The 20,335-nt window shown below is 44.0% G+C and overlaps 1 protein-coding gene across 1 annotated transcript in view; it reads left to right on the top strand.

Annotated features, from left to right (window-relative positions):
• Positions 1-1,476: 1,476 nt before the first annotated feature.
• The window catches only part of tarbp1 (TAR (HIV-1) RNA binding protein 1), a 46,060-nt gene continuing 27,201 nt past the window's right edge, over positions 1,477-20,335 (top strand). The window contains exons 1-15 of the mRNA XM_036583334.1: positions 1,477-1,902; positions 3,304-3,851; positions 5,459-5,553; positions 5,775-5,844; positions 5,926-6,074; positions 8,306-8,358; positions 9,356-9,453; positions 10,749-10,884; positions 11,167-11,263; positions 12,139-12,228; positions 12,808-12,940; positions 15,887-16,153; positions 16,227-16,324; positions 18,337-18,495; positions 19,499-19,719. Coding sequence (XP_036439227.1) covers positions 1,529-1,902; positions 3,304-3,851; positions 5,459-5,553; positions 5,775-5,844; positions 5,926-6,074; positions 8,306-8,358; positions 9,356-9,453; positions 10,749-10,884; positions 11,167-11,263; positions 12,139-12,228; positions 12,808-12,940; positions 15,887-16,153; positions 16,227-16,324; positions 18,337-18,495; positions 19,499-19,719 — 2,588 coding nt within the window. The 5' untranslated portion in view covers positions 1,477-1,528. The remainder of the gene's footprint in view (positions 1,903-3,303; positions 3,852-5,458; positions 5,554-5,774; positions 5,845-5,925; positions 6,075-8,305; positions 8,359-9,355; positions 9,454-10,748; positions 10,885-11,166; positions 11,264-12,138; positions 12,229-12,807; positions 12,941-15,886; positions 16,154-16,226; positions 16,325-18,336; positions 18,496-19,498; positions 19,720-20,335) is intronic.

The following is a 20,335-nucleotide window of genomic DNA, read 5'->3' as shown; positions in this document are numbered from 1 at the left end:
CTCGGCATGACTGTTTACATCTCAAATTTTTCAGAAATTTTGAAAAAGTGGTGGAATTCTCCTGTGGGTAAAACACTATGGAGGTATTATGTTGTCAGTCTGAACAGGAGTGACCATTCTCTGCTCTTCATCTCATGTTTACAGTCTTGTACAGTCAGTGTTGAGTCTGTTGCTCTTCAGCCCAAACGCTCCCCTTTCAGTGAAAGGAAAGAACAGTGTGAACGATTAATATCAGAAATAAAGACATATACTTTCATTAAACTGCTGTATGATTGTGGTTTTTATGGTGATTTCCCTTAAAATGAAATCCAGCCAGAGAATCTGTATATCAGGTCATATTAGCAGGCATGTGACTGAAAAACAGCAGAGGGCGCCTGTGAGCGAGTCTTCAATGAATGCCAGTAGAGTTGAAAGGCTAGCACTAATGCTAACCAATCAGCTCTCAGTATCAGTAATGCTAACCAATCAGCTCTCAGTATCAGTGATGTTAACCAATCAGCTCTCAGTATCAGTGATGGTGTCTGTTTGCTGTAGTGAGGGATCGTCCAGGTGAGTTCTCTGTGCCGTTGTAGTCAGTTTAGTTCTTCTGCTGTCTGAATGAAAGGAAAGCTCTGAGAGATTAGAGACTATTTAACTGTGTTTTTAGCCGTTTAGCTCCATTTAGCTCCATTCACTCTGTCTCTCTCTCTGTCGGTCTCTCTCTCTCTCTCTCTCTCTCTCTCTCTCCCCCCCTCTGTCTCTCTCTCTCTCTCTCTCTCTCGCTCTCTCTCCCCCCCCTCTGTCTCTCTCTCTCTCTCTCTCTCTCTCTCTCTCTCTCTCTCTCTCTCTCTCCCCCCCCTCTGTCTCTCTCTCTCTCTCTCTCTCTGCAGCGGTGGAACGGAGCACCGCAGATGAGCAGCCAGACGCACAGGGCAGTGGACAGGGAAACTCTGTACTCTGGTAGACTTAGGATGGCGACGATAATACACACCATACAGGAGAGTTACGCTTACTGAGCTCGTTAACGTACTAACGGAGTATAGAGCTCGGTGACCTTCAGCAGCCTGAATACAGCCGGAAAAATTAGCTCGCAAGCTACTGAGGCGTCAGCACTGCTAGCGATTTTTTATTCTTGTAATGAAGAAAAGGACCATAATACACTGAAACGACATTAAACTAAGATAAAACAGTGATTATTGTCATTTTTAACAGAGAAATATTCTCACATTTGTGGGTTTCAAGGTGGAACGGGAAAATTCACCCAATAATCTGGTGAATGTCTGACTTCAGCTTCATATCACTGAAGAATTAGGGGTGGGTAATAATAATCACCCCCCTCTTTGACGATCATATGATTCCCTAAATGTAACTAAAGTGAAGGAATGAAGGGAATGAAGGAGCTCTATGAACAATCTCGCCGTGGCCTGCAGGGGGCAGCAGTCCGCCATCCTGCGCTCAAAGCTCGAGAAGAAGAAGAGCGCGACGAAAACACCAGCCACGTGGGTGTCTGTGTGTCTGAGTGTGTGGAGCAGAGTGTGTGGAGCTGCTGATGATGTCCTCCTCCTCCTCCTCCCTCCTGCTGAGCGCTCTGCTCTCCCGCTGCCCCGATGTGGAGCCGGTGTTCGAGGCGCTGCGCTGGCCGGGCTCCGCGCTGCCTGAGCCGGAGAGGGTGGAGTCTGTGTCCGCGCTGGTCGGGGAGCTGATCCGGAGCGGGGAGCGCTCAGAGCGACTGGCTATCCGGCTGCAGGCGCTGATCTGGGATCAGTGTGTGCCGCTCCTGAAGACCATCTCCAGGCAGGACCCGCAGAGCAGACAGAGCGGGCAGCTGCTGCCGGCCGTCTGCGCGCTGCTGGGCCTCTGTGTGGGTCAGAGCTCCGCGGACACCCTGCGGGACCTGGCCGCGCTGGCCTTACCTGCGCTCAGGTAACTGGAACGCTGACCCTCCGTACCAGAACTCACAGAAAGCAGCTCAAAAAGTCCGATACACTCTCACACAGGAGGGTTCTTTAGTGAAGACAGGGGTTCTGTTCACAACCGTGAGGACCGTTTACACGCCCGAATGTTCTCTGCATGGTGAAATGGTTCTTCGGACTGATGGAGAACGTGCTGTGTATGTGTTGAATGTGTTAGTAACAATAGAGGAACCCATTTCAGTACTATATAGAACCCTTTTCAAAAAGGTGCTGTGTGGAACCATGTACAGCACATTCCCCGTCAGTCTGAAGAACCATTTCACCAAATTGAAGAGCAGGTTCATCATGCAAAGAACCATTTAAGCATGCAAATGGTTCTTGTGGTTGTAAATCGAACTGTGTCTTCACTAAAGAACACTTGAGGAACCATAAGAGTATAATTAGTGTAATTAGACTCCAAGCTCTGTCACTACAGCTTCACTCTTAAAAAGACGGTTCCTCAAGGGTTCTTTAGTAAAGACCATAATTCTGTTTAGAACTCTGAGTGCTGGATAGAATCATTTCATAATCAAATGGTTCTTTGCGTGGTGAAAAGGTTCTTCAGACTGATAGAGAATGTGTTCTATATGGCTCTACTGGTTCTGCTTTACTACTATATGGTTCTAGGTTCTTCTGATTTTGTTACAATGTCGAGTTTATAACAATAGAAGAACACTTTCTGGTGGTATATGGAACCATATGCAACACGTTCTCCATTTCTATCAATCTGAAGAACCATTTCACATGGCAAAGAACCATTTAAGCATGCAAATGGTTCTAAATAGAGCCACTGTCTTCACTTGAAGAACCATAAGAGTGTAATTAGACTGTGAGTTCTGTTTTATCTCGCATGTGAACAGTCAGTGCAGCTCGCTCTTAAGAAGATGGTTCTTCAAGGGTTCTTTAGTAAAAACATTTGTTCTATATAGAACCACGAACGCTCAAAGAATCATGTGCATGCTTAAATGGTTCTCTGCACGGTGCTGTGTGTGGTTCCTTTTTGAAAATGTTTCTGCTTAGCACCAAAAAAGGTTCTGCTATTGTTATGATGTCAAGCTTAAAACAGTAGATGCTCCTTCGCGCTCTATAGAACCACATACAGCACATACCCAATTTCATTGTACCTTGTGCAGTGACAATAAAGAATCTTGAATCTGGAATTTAAATCAGTCTGAAGAACCATTTCACCATGCAGAGAACCCTAATCTGATCTGTGTCAGTGTCTTCTATGATTTTATATAAACACTCCTAGTTGGTTCTGTTGCTGTTAAGCTTTATGTTCTGTCTGTAAAGCACTCTGAGCTGCCATCGCTATGAAGCGTGGTCTGTAATCATCATCATCATCATCATTATTATTATTATTATTAATCAGTCCACCTGAGGGCGACGAGGAGCAGCTCCACCTGGACCTTGACGTGGCTGTAGAGCTGATGGCGGTGCTGCTGTCGTCTCAGAGGATCTCAGAAAGCCCCTCTTTGGCCCTGAGGTCTCTGTCCTGCACGCTCAGCAGCATCAAGCGGCTCTCGGAGGCCCAGGCATCCAAAATCATCATCCGCATCTGCTTCACGTCCCTCAAGTCCTCCAGCGAGGAGAGACGGGCAGACGTTCTCCAGCACATCTGGGAGGACCTGCTGGGCTGGCATGAGCGCGAGGACACGGCTGCGGTGACCGCACGGGCGCTGCTGTGTCTGACCGCTCTGTCAGACCACCTCTTCTCCACCTGGGAGCAGAAAACGTCCATCAAAGACCAGAACTGCAGACCGAAGCCCGACCCGCGAGAGTCCCGGGCCTTCTTCAGAGTCATCCAGGCCGGGCTGCAGCACCGAGACAGCGTTTCCCGCAAGCGCGCCCTCTACCTCCTGAAGAGGTGCGTCGCTCTGTCGGAGGCGCTGGACGCTGCTGTCGGTGTGAGCGAGCCAGGTGAGTTTGGACTTGGGTCTGTAGGCGGGTCACCAGGCTGATTCTGAAAAACAGCCCAAAACGTCCAAATAGGAAAGACATTTCATCTACAATACAAAGTAATCAGCATTAACATGACAGAATTCACAGATATGTATTTGAAGGACAACTCCACCAATTTTTAAAAATTTCTGAATCACCAAAGCATCGTGACGTAAACAGAGTAATTCAGAGTGGTTCTCGGTTCTGGAGAACTTACCGAGTCAGATCTGTTCACAGTGGTGGTGATAGGAACCAGACGTCCACCTCTAAAAGCTCCCTCACAGAAAGGTATTGTAGGAAATTAAAATAACGAGACGTTGTTTTTGTCATAGTTTTGAGAAAATTTTGGTTGAAAACGTTTTCTTTAATCCGTTCATGGTGCACGATGCATGCAGGTGTTCATATAAACTCAGAAGACTCGTGTAGGTTCACTGGTGGTTCTGGATAGTAAATAAAATGTCTATATTTGTGTTGTGGCTTTATTGGGCATCACAGCGTCTGGTTCCCATCAGCACCACTGTAAGAGGTCTGAGCTGGTACGTTTTCTTTACACACCAAACCACTCTGAATGGCGTTACATGTCAATCATCGTATTATCCACAAATGTTAAACTGGTGGAGTTGCCCTTTAAGATTTTTAGAGGGTGCTGTTGATCTTTTAACCTCTTATGCTTGTGGGTATATTTTGGTTTGTCCATCTGAATTTTCATGACCAAATCGTAAGGCAAATTATTCAGTAGCTGCATGAAATAAATGTAAATTTTTATTTTATTTATTATTTTTTTTAAAACTCTCCTCAAATTAACAGAACATGTGTTTTATGATACACATATTACTATATGCTTACAATTTACTGCTGAAAGCCAAAAATCTTAGACGCTCTTTGTATTATTTTATAAAAATAATGTTTACAGAGCAGATCACTGAAGAGACGCCATCTGTTTATAGTTTATAGCCCAGATTTGTGAAAAATGGGTCGACTTTCAGGAAACAAATAAACTGTGAGTTCAGCTTCTTTTATTATAAGGGTTTAAAATGACATCACCCATCTATTTGACTGGAAAGAAGACAGTTACAGCTCTCATACGACCCCCACCTTTAGAATGTAGCTTATGAAATATGAAAGTTATGAAGAATATGACAAAGTGTGTTTTGGAACCCCAATCAAGGAGTTGGAGAGGTTAAACAAACATGGTTATCGCTGCTACAAAGAAACGAAATCTTATCATGTCATTTTTAGCATCCCTGTCAGACGTCTAAGAAATCTGGAGCCCACAGGAGCTCACGGTGTGTTTTTATGAGATTTTATGAGACTATTAAAATAAAAATCTGTCTGCGAGAACGCTAGAGCTTTTATTATCTCAGGATCTTTTTTTGGCATCAATATCTCAAGATCATTTATGTTGATATAATTACAAACCTAACAGCTAATTAGCAGCTGTTCGTTACCATTTTTAGTCACCAAACAGCTGTTCTGCTGCACTCTAGAACCAGAGCTGGACAGGAGTGTTCTAGATAAGCTGCCTGTACATCTGTGCAGCGTCTCTGCCTGCAGGTAAAGTGAATTAACGTCTTGATCCTCTGCAGAGAGCCTGTTCAGATGGACACCGGGCCAGAAGTCAGTGCTTCGGCAGTTCTGGGAAGATTACGCGCTTGTGTTGGAGACTCTGGAGGAGAACCAGGTAAACAGGACTGTGACCATCATGACGTTTCAGATCATTTTACACCATTAATCATCGTGGAAATAATGGCAGTAATTTCATGAAGTACTACATAGTAAATTCAAGCCAAAAGTGGCTCAATCGATCAGATATCTAGGAAAAAAAATGAGAGAGAGAAATAGAAGTAATAGAAATAGTCACATTTACATTCAGAAACCCTGACCTTGACCTGTGGTGTCCAGATCCACGTGGTGCGGCCCGTACTGAACCGACTGGACGTTCTGGTTGAGAGAACAGCTGCAGGTGCTGAAGGTAGAGTTCGGTTCACATCTGTCTGGATCATCTGTGACGTTTGGGTTTGGATCGATGTTGACTGGTTTGTGGTTCTCTCAGGCGGCCGGCTGGTCCACCCGTCCTGGCTGCTGTGTGTGTATCAGCGCATGTTCCACAGTGAGAACAAGGCCGTGATGAAGGAGGGCGTCAATCACCTGCTGGAGCTGCGGCTGTTTCAGCAGCCTGGCTTCACCTCGGCTTCCTCTCAGGTCTGTTTACAGTCTCGTACTTCGTATCGCTGAAGGTTTATGTCAGAGATGATCTCGCAGCTGCTGGGAGGGTCCAGCTGATACCTTTGAACTGGTCATGTAGCTAATCTAGGCTGGGCGAAGTGGGTTAAAGTGAATATATCGGTATTTTTCAACCTTTATAAACGATATTTATGTCGATATTCGTGCACTTTTTCTGGAGCGGCTTTAAAGAGGGATCAAAATGAGCCATGAGACGACCTTCGTTAAATCCAGTGAAACTTGTAGAGTAAAAATATGTTACCAGGTATATTCAGAACTAAAACACTGTGACAAAAATATGTGATCCAACAATACATGTCCTGAAATGACTCTAGTGTGAGTACAATAAAGATCACGTTCATCCAGCACAACATTTTAGTTAATCTAACATGCAGTGTTTGGTGACTTCAGTACATTTTGCTTAAACTTGCTGGTTTGTTTACAAATGCTTAACGTAATTTCTTAGGGCAGCAGGTTTCCTGAAACATTTTAAGTTCTGTGAACTTGTTTGGGCTCACAGTGTGTAGGCCGTCCTTTGTGTGTGTGTGTGTGTGTGTGTGTGTGTGTGTGTGTGTGTGTGTGTGTGTGTGTGTGTGTGTGTACCTTTCCGTTCGGATATTTTCCGAATCCAAGGACTCGTGGAGCTTGTAGTCTATTCATGGTCAGTTATTTCTGAGCTGCTGTAAATGCCTGTGGAATGCCGATCGTTTCCCGCCTGCTCGCCGTAGTTGTGCAGACTGTGAAGCAGGTGTTTACGGTAGTTTTAGTCCATCAGGTAATACAGACACTGAAGAGAAAATCCAGATGTTCGTAAACTAAAGATTTTACGATTTACCGAATACCCAAACGTTGTTTAGCTTGGGGCTGTGATGTCAGTATGAGGCCATCATTGGTTTGAGAGTTTACGGTTCGTCTCCTGCTGTCTCTGCTTTCTTTAGCCTAATATGTAGAATTATTAAAATAAAAAACACACTTTATAACACTGACTCGACCGTTAGAGAATAAACTAACGTTTCTCACATTTTGAGAAAATTTATGACTCCAACGAAATATGTATTCCTGCTGGTGTGGATTTCCACAGAAAAAGCCTTCTTGAATGCTAATGGCGCCCCCTTGTGGGGACCCAGGATTATGCAGAGAAGCATTTCAGAAATGAATATTGAAATTCGAATCGTTTTTAAGCTGCTTCTGTTGTTTCCACGGTTAAAATGACAGTTTGTTCCACTTATTGAGATTTTTGATCACTTTGTGATTTTATTCAGTGCTAAAAAAATCTTCTATTCCTTTCGTACTGAAGGAGATCCTCTGCCCATGTCGTGGTTGGTGTAGTGGGTAACACCTCTGCCTTCTACACTGTAGACCGGGATTCGATCCCCACCTGGGTGAACACCCTACACTATACCAATAAGAGTCCTTGGGCAAGACTCCTAAAACTACCTTCACCCCCCTGTGTAAAATGATCAAACTGTACGTCACTCTGGATGAGAGCGTCTGATAAATGCCGTAAATGTAAATGCCTGTCTCTCTCTCTCTCTCTCTCTCTCTCTCTCTCTCTCTCTCTCTCTCTCTCTCTCTCAGTATGTTTTAGCTTTGTACCAGATTAATATGGTAGATGAATGCAGCGATCAGCATCAGGCTGTATTCCTGCCTGATCAGGGAATTGAACCCGTCCTGTGCGGGACAGTGCTGTTATCCACTGTACCATCCAGCTGCTCTACATGCATTATATTAGGTCTCCTTTTTGCTAATTAAGATGCTCACACTCGCGAGACAAGGAGGGGTCGCCTGACTGCTGTGGGCTCCCGGAAACTCAGCAGCATGCATAAAATGTGCATAATGAGGCAGAATTCACAATGTTGTCTAAATTTGTATAAATAACTGCAAATATATATCGCAAATACGATACATCGCCCGGCCTTACAGCCAGTACAGGCCCTGAGGAATCGCCTGCAGGTAATACACACTCAGTGTGATGTTTACTCACTCATGTTGGACTGGAGACTTTTAGACAAGAATGATTTAAAAATGCAACCGATTGTTGTTGAAATGCTTATCATTCAGCACTTGATATCATTGTTGGCTCTAAACTGAGCACATTACACATTTAATAACTAAGTAATAACACTTAATTCAGTTACTGTTGGTCAAATGTCAGATATTGATGTGACTGAAGCTCAGACTGATGCATGTTTCTGTGCTCTGGCTGTCAGTTTGTTGTAGGTCCCTTCATGGAGGTGCTGACCGAGAGCTCACTTTACCACAGGTGAGTCTCACTGTACCACAGGTGTGTTTACCACCAAAACCTGGACATTCATGGAAAATCAGTGTGCCAAAATCCAGTACTGAACTCTCCCCGACAAATAATACAATCAAAAATGTACTTTTCTTTACTTTTTTTTCCTTTTTACACCATAACTGTATCACTGAATCTGCCGTTAGCATGAAAACTGCCAGGTCGACTGCAGTGACGGAACAGCTGAACTTGCTGGAATCAGCCAGAAACAAACACAGTACAGTTCAGCAAATAAGATGGGCTACAAAGAGCTTCACAGACTGGCTGGTACAAAATGACATTCAGCTTAATTTGGAAACAACAAAAGGCTGAGCTGAACCTGATATTTCCACAGTTCTCTATTCTTACCACAAAAGCTGAGCCTCACAGGGTCAGAGGTTCTCCTGAACTGCACACAGGGCTCAACAGGCTCGGGAACCGTTACGCTCACATAGCAGCAGCTCGTGTGTTGTGGCGGAAGGTGCTGTCAGTATTAAAGCGTGTTCAGGGCTTCTTTGATTTGTTTCGTTATTTCATAAAACCTGTTGTATAAAAGCGAGGGAACACTTGAGGTTGTGTGTTACTGTGAATAACATCACGGCTGTATATATGACACTCACCTTCGCCTCCTGCTGTGATATTATTCACAATAACACACTTCCTCTGTGTTTTATTGCCTAAATATTATCAGTTATTATTTTACATTGTGAATAGTATCATGTCTATAGTCATCTTGCACGTCAGTACGTGACGAGATCTTATTTAGAACAAATTCTGCCCGGTTTTTTGAGGCGTGAATTTCCAGAACAGTTGTGTTTCGTCTGCTGTGTATAGTTTTTAACTGGTTTAGGCTCTTCTGGTTCTGCTCTGGAGATTCAATACTGAGTCCTGAGCCCTTTGTTCTGGAGTTTTTGTCTGGTGCTGAATAATCATGAACAGTCCTTGAATTTGAAAATGAAATGAAAGTTTGTGTCTCGTGTTTGTCCAGGTCAGCCGGACAGGCCGTTGGGGAGTGTCCGGAGATCGGGCTGAAGCTGCAGAGGTTCATGGTGACGTTCTTCAGCAGTTTGCCTGAGGAGCACCGAGGTACGACCAGCCGGTCACAGTGGCTGACCATGAGGCGTAGCGTCTGTTTATAGACTGCTGATTTATGATTTGGAGCTTGAGAGTAGCTTCAGCTCTCAGGACGCTGCGATTACATTTACACCCTTACATACAATCACAGGTTTGACAGTCTGGAATCGCATTTAAAGACGTACCTGTTCTGTACTGTAAATTATTAACAGAGATGCACCGTATCACTTTTTCTTTTCTCATACTGATATACAGTTGTATGCAAAAGTTTAGACACCCCCACTCAAATTGTGTTTATTTTCTAAGTGTAAATAAGTGAACAATCCTCTACAGAGACTCACGTAAATAAGGCATTTTCTGCAAGCTTTCTGCAATTTCTATTTATTTGATTAACATAGTTTTAACAACAGCTGTGCATTAAAAGTGTGTTTTCTGTAGAGGTTGTGTTAACTTTTGGATGCTGGTATTGGACGATACCAGTAACTCGGTTCAATATTAAAACAAAACACACAAGGAAAACCTGCTAACGTTACAGTGAAACTCTTCTACCCACCCTGCTGTTATTATGTGTGTCGTAGGTTTACTGATGTGACTTTCTTTCGCTTTGTGGTGCTACAATCAGTTCTCTGATCTTTCAGACTAGAACTGGATTCATTAATTCATTCATTTCTCCCTCTGATATCCCATCTGGCATTTTCTGCTGGACCAATATCGATACCCAGTATCAGATCAGTGCCGTCTTTAAACCCCTGGGGTCCTCAAACCCGTCTGTGCGTCAGATTCAGTGTTTCTATATCTGTTTATCTTTGTGATGATCCAGCTCAGAAATCCAGTTCAAACACTTCCTGAATCTGTAGAGTCGCCCTTTCCATTCCATCTTATCTCGAGATCATACGAGACTCACAACCGGAGTTATGAGCCTATGAAGAGGGGCTGAGATACACATCATCTGCCTCTCACCGTGTGGAACTGGTGGATTGCTGTGTCCGTCTACATTCTGTGTGAAACTGACCAATGGACACTCAGGAAATCACTAAGGACGGACCATCACACCGGAAACCCTTCATTCTTCATTCAGTCCACATCGGAGACTCATGTGAAACGGTGTGCAGAGAGTTTACAGCTGCTGAAGCTGCTGCAGCGGTTTTGGAAAGTAGTGATGAAGATAACGGAGCATTTAGATATGAAACATATGAGGATCATGTTATATGAAGAGCCTTTAAAGGGGAGTTTAAGGAGAGATGAACGAATCATATGACTGAATGTAGAATGTATAGTAACAGTGATGTTTGGTGCTGTGTGTTCAGGTTCGGTGTTGGTGCAGCTGTTCTGGCGGTTGGGCTCTCAGCACTGGTGTGCTGTGCCTCTGCTCTTCCTGTCTCAGGCCCTGTCCTGCCTGTCCCCCTGTCCTCTGCTCAGAGCGGACGGCCTGCACGTGCTCAGGTACGTTACTCACAAGAGCTCTAGGCGTCTGAGAAAATGAGGTATTGTTTATGTTTACAGTAAGTGTTTATTTGCTTAGGAAATCCTTAAAAAACAAATTAAAATAACATTAATTCATGAGTTTGCGTGTGTCAGTGTGTGTTTAACCCTTTCCTGCCTGCTCCTCGTGGCAGCCCAGTATGTCCAGTAAACCACCTCAGATCTCACTGGGCTGCCGACACGCCTGTATCTGATGTCAGGTGAGGTGATGTGATGGATGTGTCTGCCGTGTGTTGGTTTCAGAGAGGTGCTCCGCTGCACTGTGATCACACACCAGGTCCTGCTGAGAGGAGCCACACAGTGCTTCCTGCTCCACACCGCCCTCTGCCTGACGGACGTGGTACGACATCTTATTGTGACTACGGTTTATTAGTGCAGTCGTTTGCATTGTTAGTAGCAGCACAGCGAACAAAAATAACTCACTCGAAATCTGACACTGTCTGTCATCCTCTTCATTTCCTCCTCCGGTCACTGCTTGGCAGCCGTTCCTCTGTTCGCCATCACCTTCAGTTCCTTTAGCAGCATTTTAGAGCATCGAAAAACATTCTTACATATTCATTTAACACTGTAGCACTGCAGAGCTTTCAGCTAACCTGCTGTGATCTCATTAAAAAACCCTCCAAAAAAGTAGCTCCACCAAACAATTGAGGCCTGATACTTGATGATCCAGGCTTGGTAGTAGTGATGCATTACAGTTCTTTATGGAACAATTGGAATCAGTTGAAAATTTTACTACAGTTTGATTATTAGATTATTTTGGCACAATTCTATACACAGTTAACACTGGAGGATCTATTAGCCCAGTAGTGGACATTAGATAATCAGAGCCGTAAATCATTTTTACATTCGAGGACATTCATTTTAATTATACTCACTTCTACCCTGTCAAAATTGATGCAGTTGACGCAGATACACTCGTACAGTGTGAATTACCCAGTTAATAGTAAATGTTTAATCATTGTCAGAGCAAAACCTTTTAAGTCTAAGTTGGAAACTTTTTAAAAGATGTAAAAATAATCTCAGTTTCCACTGTAAATTAATGTCATTTTTTTTCTATTTGGTCCATTTGACCAATATAATGTACATTTAGCGTAGTGTGGAGATCTGTTTGCATTTTCACATAAAAAAAAAATGTTTTAGGCTGATAAAAATGCATAGTTGTAAAATATAATACAATGTATATAATATCTGACTGAGGTCCCTGTTTGTCGACAGTCTGCCGTGTCCCTGGATGAAGTCTTTGGTTTCCTCGTGTTGTTCCGAGCTGAGGAGTCTCTGTGTCGAGGCTCTGCGCTGTGGAGAGAGGTGAGACACCTGACTGAGCGAAGAGGACAAGTTTAGCATCTTAAGTCTAAAATTGTTTGTTTTTTTCAGGTGCTAACTTGGCGAATTGTGAATAACTGACCATTCACAATGCTAGCCAGGTTAGCATGACGCAGACGGCACAGGCGAGTCGTCGGTTAGCCGTGTAAGCGCTTATGAGGGAATCTTAATAGAGATGAGTCAAAATTTAGTTATGTAGCGTTTTTTACAGCAGGCCTTGTTACAAAGCAGCTTTACAGAAGATCCACGTCTACAGGAAGAACCCTCGAGAGGAACCAAGACTCAGCAGGGGAACCCCTCCTCCTCTTGTCCCCACTGCATGGCAGAACAATAACACGAGCAAAATGAACAGATTTTACAACTAATATAACAATGAATTTATTATGTTAATTAAAACATTGAATGTAGAGAAAAGGAAACCAGGCTGTGATTGGACAGAGGAGTTCAGATTATCCAGTGATGACCAATGACTGTTAGAGGCCGATCAGAGTAACACTGAAAAACAGTGGTGTGTGTCAGTGTGTGCGTCCTGTCCAGACTCACTCCTCTGCTGTTCTGCAGGTCTGTGATTGGTTGCTGGCTAACGAGGGCAGATTTCGTCCTGCTGAAACTTCTACCACCAGCACCCCGGAGAGGATCTCGGCTCACAGCTCCAGCCGGCTGAAGGCCTTCCTCACGGTGCCGGCCTGCTCAGGTGACTGAAGACGCTGTATCAGAGAACTTGTAGAGAGGAGAATTCCCGCTCTGCAGTGTCTTCCGGGTTTCTCAAACGCTAGAGGGCGCTCCCGGGCGAGTCCAAAATGAATGGGTTGATATGGAGTATTTTAGTAAAATCATAGTTTATAAACACTTAAACATTTTTAATGTAAAAGAATGCATTCATTTCCAGAACATAGAACAGCTTAAAACACTTTAACACCGCTGTTATATTTAAGAGCTTTTAAACTCGAGTTATAGGAGATTAAAACGGCGCCTCATGTACATTCATGACGTCAGTGAGCGCGAACAACCAATGAGCTGCTCCGCTCGCCAACCAATCAGCACTCAGTAGCAGTAATGCCCGCCTTCTGCTGCCCAAAACCCGTTTACTGTAGAAAAAGGAAACATACAGGTGAGACTTCTATGTTTATTTAGTGAAATCCATCCTTCTACTTTCTAAAACTAAAGGAAAGTTCTGATTAGAAACTATTTTAACTTTCCATTTTTTAGCCGTGGAGCTCCATTCACTCCCATTCATTGAGGACTCGCTCGCGGGCGCCCTCTGCTGTTTAGTAGTCCTGTTTTTGATATAACGGGGGGAATAGGAAGCAGCCAGGCTCCTCATAAACCGGCTCTGGCTTTATCTCACAGCAGTGACTCGCATTTCATACCAGTGAAGTTTTGTTTTCAGAGTTGCAGCAGTTCACAGCGCCAACTAGAGGTGTGGTGGACATGCACAGTCTGGATACGGTGGCTGTTTATGAATGTATGCATTTAAAAATGTGCACTTGTGACATTTGCTGTGTTCAGACTGCAGGTAAATCAGATTTGTCTCTCAAATTAGGTCTTTTGAGTTGACTGTCCGCTCTGTTATCTGCGATCAGATCAGATTTGTGTGTGCAGACATCACCAGTCTATCTGCATGTGTTGCCGTGGTAACGTCAGAGGTAACTACGTAGCTCTGCTGGTGACGCAGATTTCGAACGGGGATGCAGGAGAGATGGAGGAGCATCATCTCCCCTCCAAACTCTCCAGAACTCTCTTCATCATCTTGAATCTTTGGAGCTCTTCTTGAATCCCAGAACTGCATCACTCTGGATTTGACATTGTCGCTGTTTGTCGTGTTCTGAGCGACGAAAAAGACGCTCTGAAATCTGATTCACACCTGTAAAAATCTGACTGGAGTGACATTTCAGACCCCCTCCAAATTGGATGTGATGTTTTTTTTTTTTTTTAGTTGTCAAAAATCAGTCTGGATAAAATCTGGAAATGAGAGGAATCCGTTTGGGGCTGGCGGTCTGAATGTGGCCTTACAGGATTTATAATTATTAAAAAATCCCTTGAACACAGTTTTCCCATTAGCTGGGGAGCATCGTGTCACAGCTGAAGGGAGTTTATATCTTACAAACATCTTTATCTTTTAAAATATCTTTTACAGTTTGGGCAGCAGATACGTCTTATCTGATTGTCTGCATAAACCACGTTCTTAAACACGTTAACATGTAGTGTAATAAGTATTGCACTGCCGTATTGAAATACGGAGTATTGATCTCAGCAGCACTCGGACTAGAGCACAGGTTAGTCTCGTTGCTCATCAGGACACAGTATAGAGCGGATTGACTTCCATTTACAGTCAGTAACTGTTCATGTGTAGCTTCTGAGTGCTGCATGCAGTGAATGTGTTCTGGATACAGTGCTGTGAAAATGTTTGACACCTGAAAAAAGCACTGAAAAATAGGCAGCGTGTGTTTATCTAATTTTAGAAAAACTAAAATTAGAATGAAAAAATAATATTAATACAATAATAAGTCCGTTTTTTAACCATTTCCTGTCCTCTCCTCGTCACAGAACAGTATTATTTATATTCATCATCACCAATAAACCAATACCTTGTTTATCTAATTAGTACTGTTTTGTGTTAAATCAGGTTCTGGTGATGGATTTTAATAAATCCATGTACCAAACTTTGTTTGTCAAACTAGCTTACAAGTCATCATTTACTTATTTTTTATTTTGTTTTTTTACATTTACAGCATTTAGCAGACGTTCTTATCCAGAGCGACTTACAAAAAGTGCTTTGTCTGTCTAGAGAAAGTATCTTTGCTAATTATAAATAGGTTAGAGAGAGAGACGGTCCTGAGCTCAGATACTGCTAGAAACAAGAGTCCATATTGATACAGAGAGAAGAAGGAACAGAGTTAAACACAGCGCAGTGCAGTACATTTCAATAAGTACTTAACTCAGTGCTCGTTTCAGTGCTGTATAAAGAGACGGTCTTCAGTCTGCGTTTGAAGACCCCGAGAGACTCTGCTGTACGGACAGCCAGTGGGAGTTCGTTCCACCACCTGGACTCCAGGACAGAGAAAAGTCTTCATGCTTGTCTTCCACGTCTCTTGAAGGATGTCCCGCATAGGAAGACCAGCCAAGAGCGAGTTGCAGTAGTCAAGCCCTGAGATGACGAGACTGAGCGAGCGCCTGGGTGGCCCCTCCACCACACTTTTCGCTGTGTTTATGTTTGTTTGCATCTATTCATTCAGTACCGACAGCGTACATGGTTTTAAGTAATGTGCTTAGGTGTCTAAGACTTTTGCACAGTACTGAAAACAGTATCCACATGCAAATCGTTGACCCCCGACCTCAGGGGGCCACCATGGGCACTGAACGCTGTTGGATGATTGGCTGTGGGCATCTGTTGTGGACGTGTTTGGTTTTGAAAGTGGATTTTAATGATCGGTAATATGAATTGCTGTAAATACATGGTTAGGATATTCTGTCCCTTATATGGTGCTCTGTTTATCTAATGCCTGCGCATGATATTTACATCAGCCCACGAAACGGGGTCACCAAGGGGCCCTGACCGAGTTAGACCACCCTGAAGTGACCCTACAGTAATAGCACCTAAATCAATGGTGTGGACTTTGTCTTCCTTTCGCTCTAACAGATCAGACAGACGGCGTTCCGGACCCCGGCGAGGCCGAGCTGCTGGCTCGCGCTCTCCTCCTCTCTGTGGATGTGGAGTGGAGCAGGAGAGAGGAGCGCAAGCCTGACGATGACCGACTGGAACAGCTCCTCTGCCCGCTGCTGGACGTCCTGCGTCGGCTCAGCACCAGCGTCTACCTGCCGCTGCGCAAGACCGATAAGAGCCTGCAGCTCACGCTGCGGCTGCTGCAGCTGCTCGGCAGTCGCTCGGGGGCGGAGAAGGAGAACGGTGCGTGCTGTGGCTGTGGATGGTGGAGATTAAGGCGCGTGTGGTTTTTAAAGCTCTCTCTCTGATGTTGTAGAGGACATGGTGGCCGCAGCGCTGACGAGGCTGCTGCTGGGGGCGGTGGAGCCAGTTCACGAGTTCATACTGAGGAGGCTGAGTGGTGAACTGCAGGAGGTGGGCACTTTACAGGAACCCCAATACAGATCGAGAACATTCTGCTCGACTCTGAGACGACACACAGCTCCAGGTTTTGAATCCAAGCATGAATGTAGTCTAAATCTGACCGTCTGTGGACTGAGTGGATATAAATAATCTGTCTTATGATCATCAGTAAACAAAAAAAGATCAGCTATCTAAGCTCAGAGAGGAATTACATTTTTCTAAATGTCTGAAAAAAATGGTTACGATGTAAACAGAGCGGTTCAGAGTGGTTCTCTGTTCTAGAGAAACTTACTGAGTCAGAATTGTTCACAGTGGTGGTGATAGGAACCAGACGTCCACCTCTAAAAGCTCCCTCACAGAGTTACTACATGAAATGGTTATGAATTCACTGCCTGATGACTGAGACGCTGTTTTATGATAGTTTAGAGAACTTAAACTCCATTCATGGTGGAGGGATACATGCAGGGTGCTGTGAGGCAAAATAGTCCCCAAAGAAAACTTCTTATTTCAGATTTTCCACTATTTTCCATCATCAACATTCCATATAAACTCAGAAGACTCGTGTAGGTTCACTGGTGGTTCTGGATAGTAAATAAAATGTCTATATTTGTGTTGTGGCTTTACTGCATCTTTTCAGCCAGGATCATGTTTAGGCTACACAGGCTAAAGTTCTCCTGCTGGTCTGGTGGACGTCACTGCCAGCAGTATGAGTGACCCCAGCGCGACAGATTAAAGCTGCACTGTGCAAGTTTTTTGTTAAAGCTGAAAAAGTGTCATTCCTGAGTGAGGAGAATATAAACAGGCTAAACTATGGTGAGCTGCTCTGAGTCGCCCTGTAAAGCCTGAAATAATCATTTAAACTCAGAGGCGTCGAGTTTTTCACTTACACGTCGTATGTCTTTACATATTAACATCACTCACAGACTCTAAAAGAAGGTCCGGCTCGATGTTTCGGCCTCAAATGATCTCAGAATCAACATCAAACTGATGAAGATGTGATGATAATAGTGGATAATTCACTCTCATCCTCAGAGACGCTCCTTCACCAAGTTTAGACCGAGTTCTCTCTGATTCTCTTTCAATCAGCAGATTCATCCACTCAGGGAAGGTGCAGTTACACATCTCCACCAGAGAGGTCTCTAAATCCCCAAATCTTACACAGTGCAGCTTTTTTTTAACTTTAAATGTTTATGGGAAAGGACATCCATCCATCCATCCATCCATCATCTAAACCGCTTATCCTTCTGGGTCGCGGTGGGGTGCTGGAGCCTATCCCAGCTGTCATCGGGCGGAAGGCAGGATACACCCTGGACAGGTCGCCAGTCCATCGCAGGGCAGACAAACAGACATATACATCCACACACACACTCACACCTAGGGGCAATTTAGCACGTCCAATTGGCCTGACTGCATGTTTTTGGACTGTGGGAGGAAACCGGAGTACCCGGAGGAAACCCACGCAGACACGGGGAGAACATGCAAACTCCACACAGAAATGACCCTGGTCACCCAGCCGGGAATCGAACCCAGGCCATTCTTGCTGTGAGGTGACAGCGCTACCCACTGCGCCACCGTGCCGCCCGGGAAAGGACATGTATCCATTAAAATTAACGTGCTTCTTTTAACATATGGACCACTAAAAATGGTGGGAGGTTTACTTACCTTTACGTCACTAAATCTGGACCAAAAAATTTCCGGTCTTATAAACATCAGATTAAAAAAATAAATAAAGGAAAAAAAGAGGAAAAAGATGCATAGAAAGCAGGTTCTCACCCTGTTTTTTACCCTGAATGTAGAACTGTTTATGAGATGTTGGACATAATGCGTTATGAATAATAATTTAAGAATGAAAGCAATAAAAGACGGAAGAATGAAGCAAAGAGACAGTTTGTGAGATCTCAGTCTCACCTGAACTCAAACCTTGTTCATGATCCGGTTCCTTTAAGTTTGGACGAACACTTGAAGCGCTTCTGCATTTCTTCTGCTGAGTGTGTGTTGTAAGCGTGACTGTGTTGTTGTTGCAGCTGTGTGATGTGGACAGAGCCGGCCTGTATCTGTCTGTCCTGCGGGAGCTGGTCAGGACCTACAGCGCTGTTCCCAGCTATCTCTCAAACCTGCAGAAGAACTTTGTGTCCAGACTCGCTGTGAACTGCATGAGGATCCTCAGTGGGCCTCCTGAGCAGGTACCGTAATGTACTGTGTGGTCAGCAGGTGGTCAGCATGGTTATGTTTACTTGGCTGGGCAGAGTGATGTTATCAGTGTCGCGATTAACTACGTCACAGGTTCTCTGAGCACGTTGTGGACATCGTCAGTACTTAATCACTCGCTGACTGCAGGTTTGATTACAAGCCGAGCCTAATTAGTCCTGTTTGATAGGATTTAATGTAGCATAGTATATGAAATAGATCTGGGCTATATGGCAAAAACGTAAAGTCACGATACTTGAGGTAAACTGGAACAGACAAAGTAGCGCCACATTTAACAGATACTGTAAAAACCAGCATAGTAGTGGATGATATAGGGGTTCATCCTGGATACTGGCTAAAATTCTTCTTAAGGTGTTAGTTTTTTAATTATTGCTACTATTATTATTATTATTATTATTATTATTATTATTGCCGTTATACCGGTGTGCACATTAATGCAGATAACGCACCGTAAAAAAATCTACGTAAATACACTGTACCGTGTTATATATAGGGAAAGCATCAGTGATCTTAATAATACTGATATTTTTCCCATATCGCCCACTACTAATCCAACGATCTGTATTATGAGATTACTGTAACATTTCACACACTGTGCTACATCAGATCCTGTTAAACAGGACTAATTACGCTGTATTAATCAAACAAGCTCAGAAAAGCATATTGTGATGTAATTTATCACCTTTCTGATAAATATTTGTAACGTCCTGTCTCGTTCTGTCTTTGTCTTTCTCTGTTTTAGTCTTGGTGTCCTTGTTTTCCTCTGTGCTTTTGTTGTGTTAGCTCCTCCCCTGTTGTAGTGTTTATTAAATGTGGTGTTGTTTGTCGTTTTTCCTGACTTATCACATCACAGAAATAAACATCTGGTGAAGTCGCCCCCTCCGTCCCGTCTGTCTGTGATTTTGAGTCTGAGCGAGTTTCCGGCCTCGTCCTGACTCTCTGAATTGGACGTTCACGTCCTTCTGCTCTGTTTTTCAGACTCCCTCTGTTGCTGGGCAGGTGCAGAGAGCAGTGAGCATGGCTACGCTAGCTTTGCTGTGTGAACTTGCTCAGCAGGGTTTGTTCGACCCCCAGTCTGATGCCGTGAGGACCCTCTGCTCGCTCGCTGACTTCTTCTGCACGTCTTCATCCTCCTCATCCTCACTCCAGTGCTTTAACCAGCCCTTACTGAAGCCCTCAACACAGGACGTCTCTGGAAGGTCTGATCAGATGAGCAACCAAGTGTTATGAAAGCAGTAATCTGTGAGAGCCTCACGTGTGCTGGTGATTTCAGGGGAAGGGTGTTCCTAGGCACAGCGCGAAGCAGAGTAAAGCCTCCTTTCCTCTGATAAAATCACTGTAGTGTCCAGCCTCAAGAGGCTCATTACTTTATAGAACAGCGGCCAACATGAAACATAATAAAACACACAGTGCTTTAGAAAATATTTTAAATTGTTACAGTAATGAAGATACCATAGCACAGCACTGTTTAATGCAGAAACCTTCGCTTTATAAGTACTTTTTGGTCACCAAATCACCACCTTGAGTCTTATTCAGCACCAATCCAGCAGCTCCTCTTCTCACGCTGGGGCTGAATCTCAAACGGCTCCCTGCTCCCTACATAGTGCACTACAGGAGTTTAAATACTGGATCCTGCAGCCCAACAGAGCAAAATACAGCTAATAAACAGTCATTTGGGACTCAGACACATCCACACTCGATACATGATGCACTGTTTGGCTGTAGAGGCTAGAATTTCTAATCTTTATAGCTGGAACACTATTTAGGGAGTATAGAGCCGTTTGGGATTCAGCCTGGGTTTGACGCCACTTCTGA

Source organism: Colossoma macropomum, unplaced genomic scaffold, assembly GCF_904425465.1.
Source record: "Colossoma macropomum unplaced genomic scaffold, Colossoma_macropomum, whole genome shotgun sequence".
Lineage (NCBI taxonomy): Eukaryota > Metazoa > Chordata > Actinopteri > Characiformes > Serrasalmidae > Colossoma > Colossoma macropomum.
This window is presented reverse-complemented; position numbering and strand designations above follow the sequence as displayed.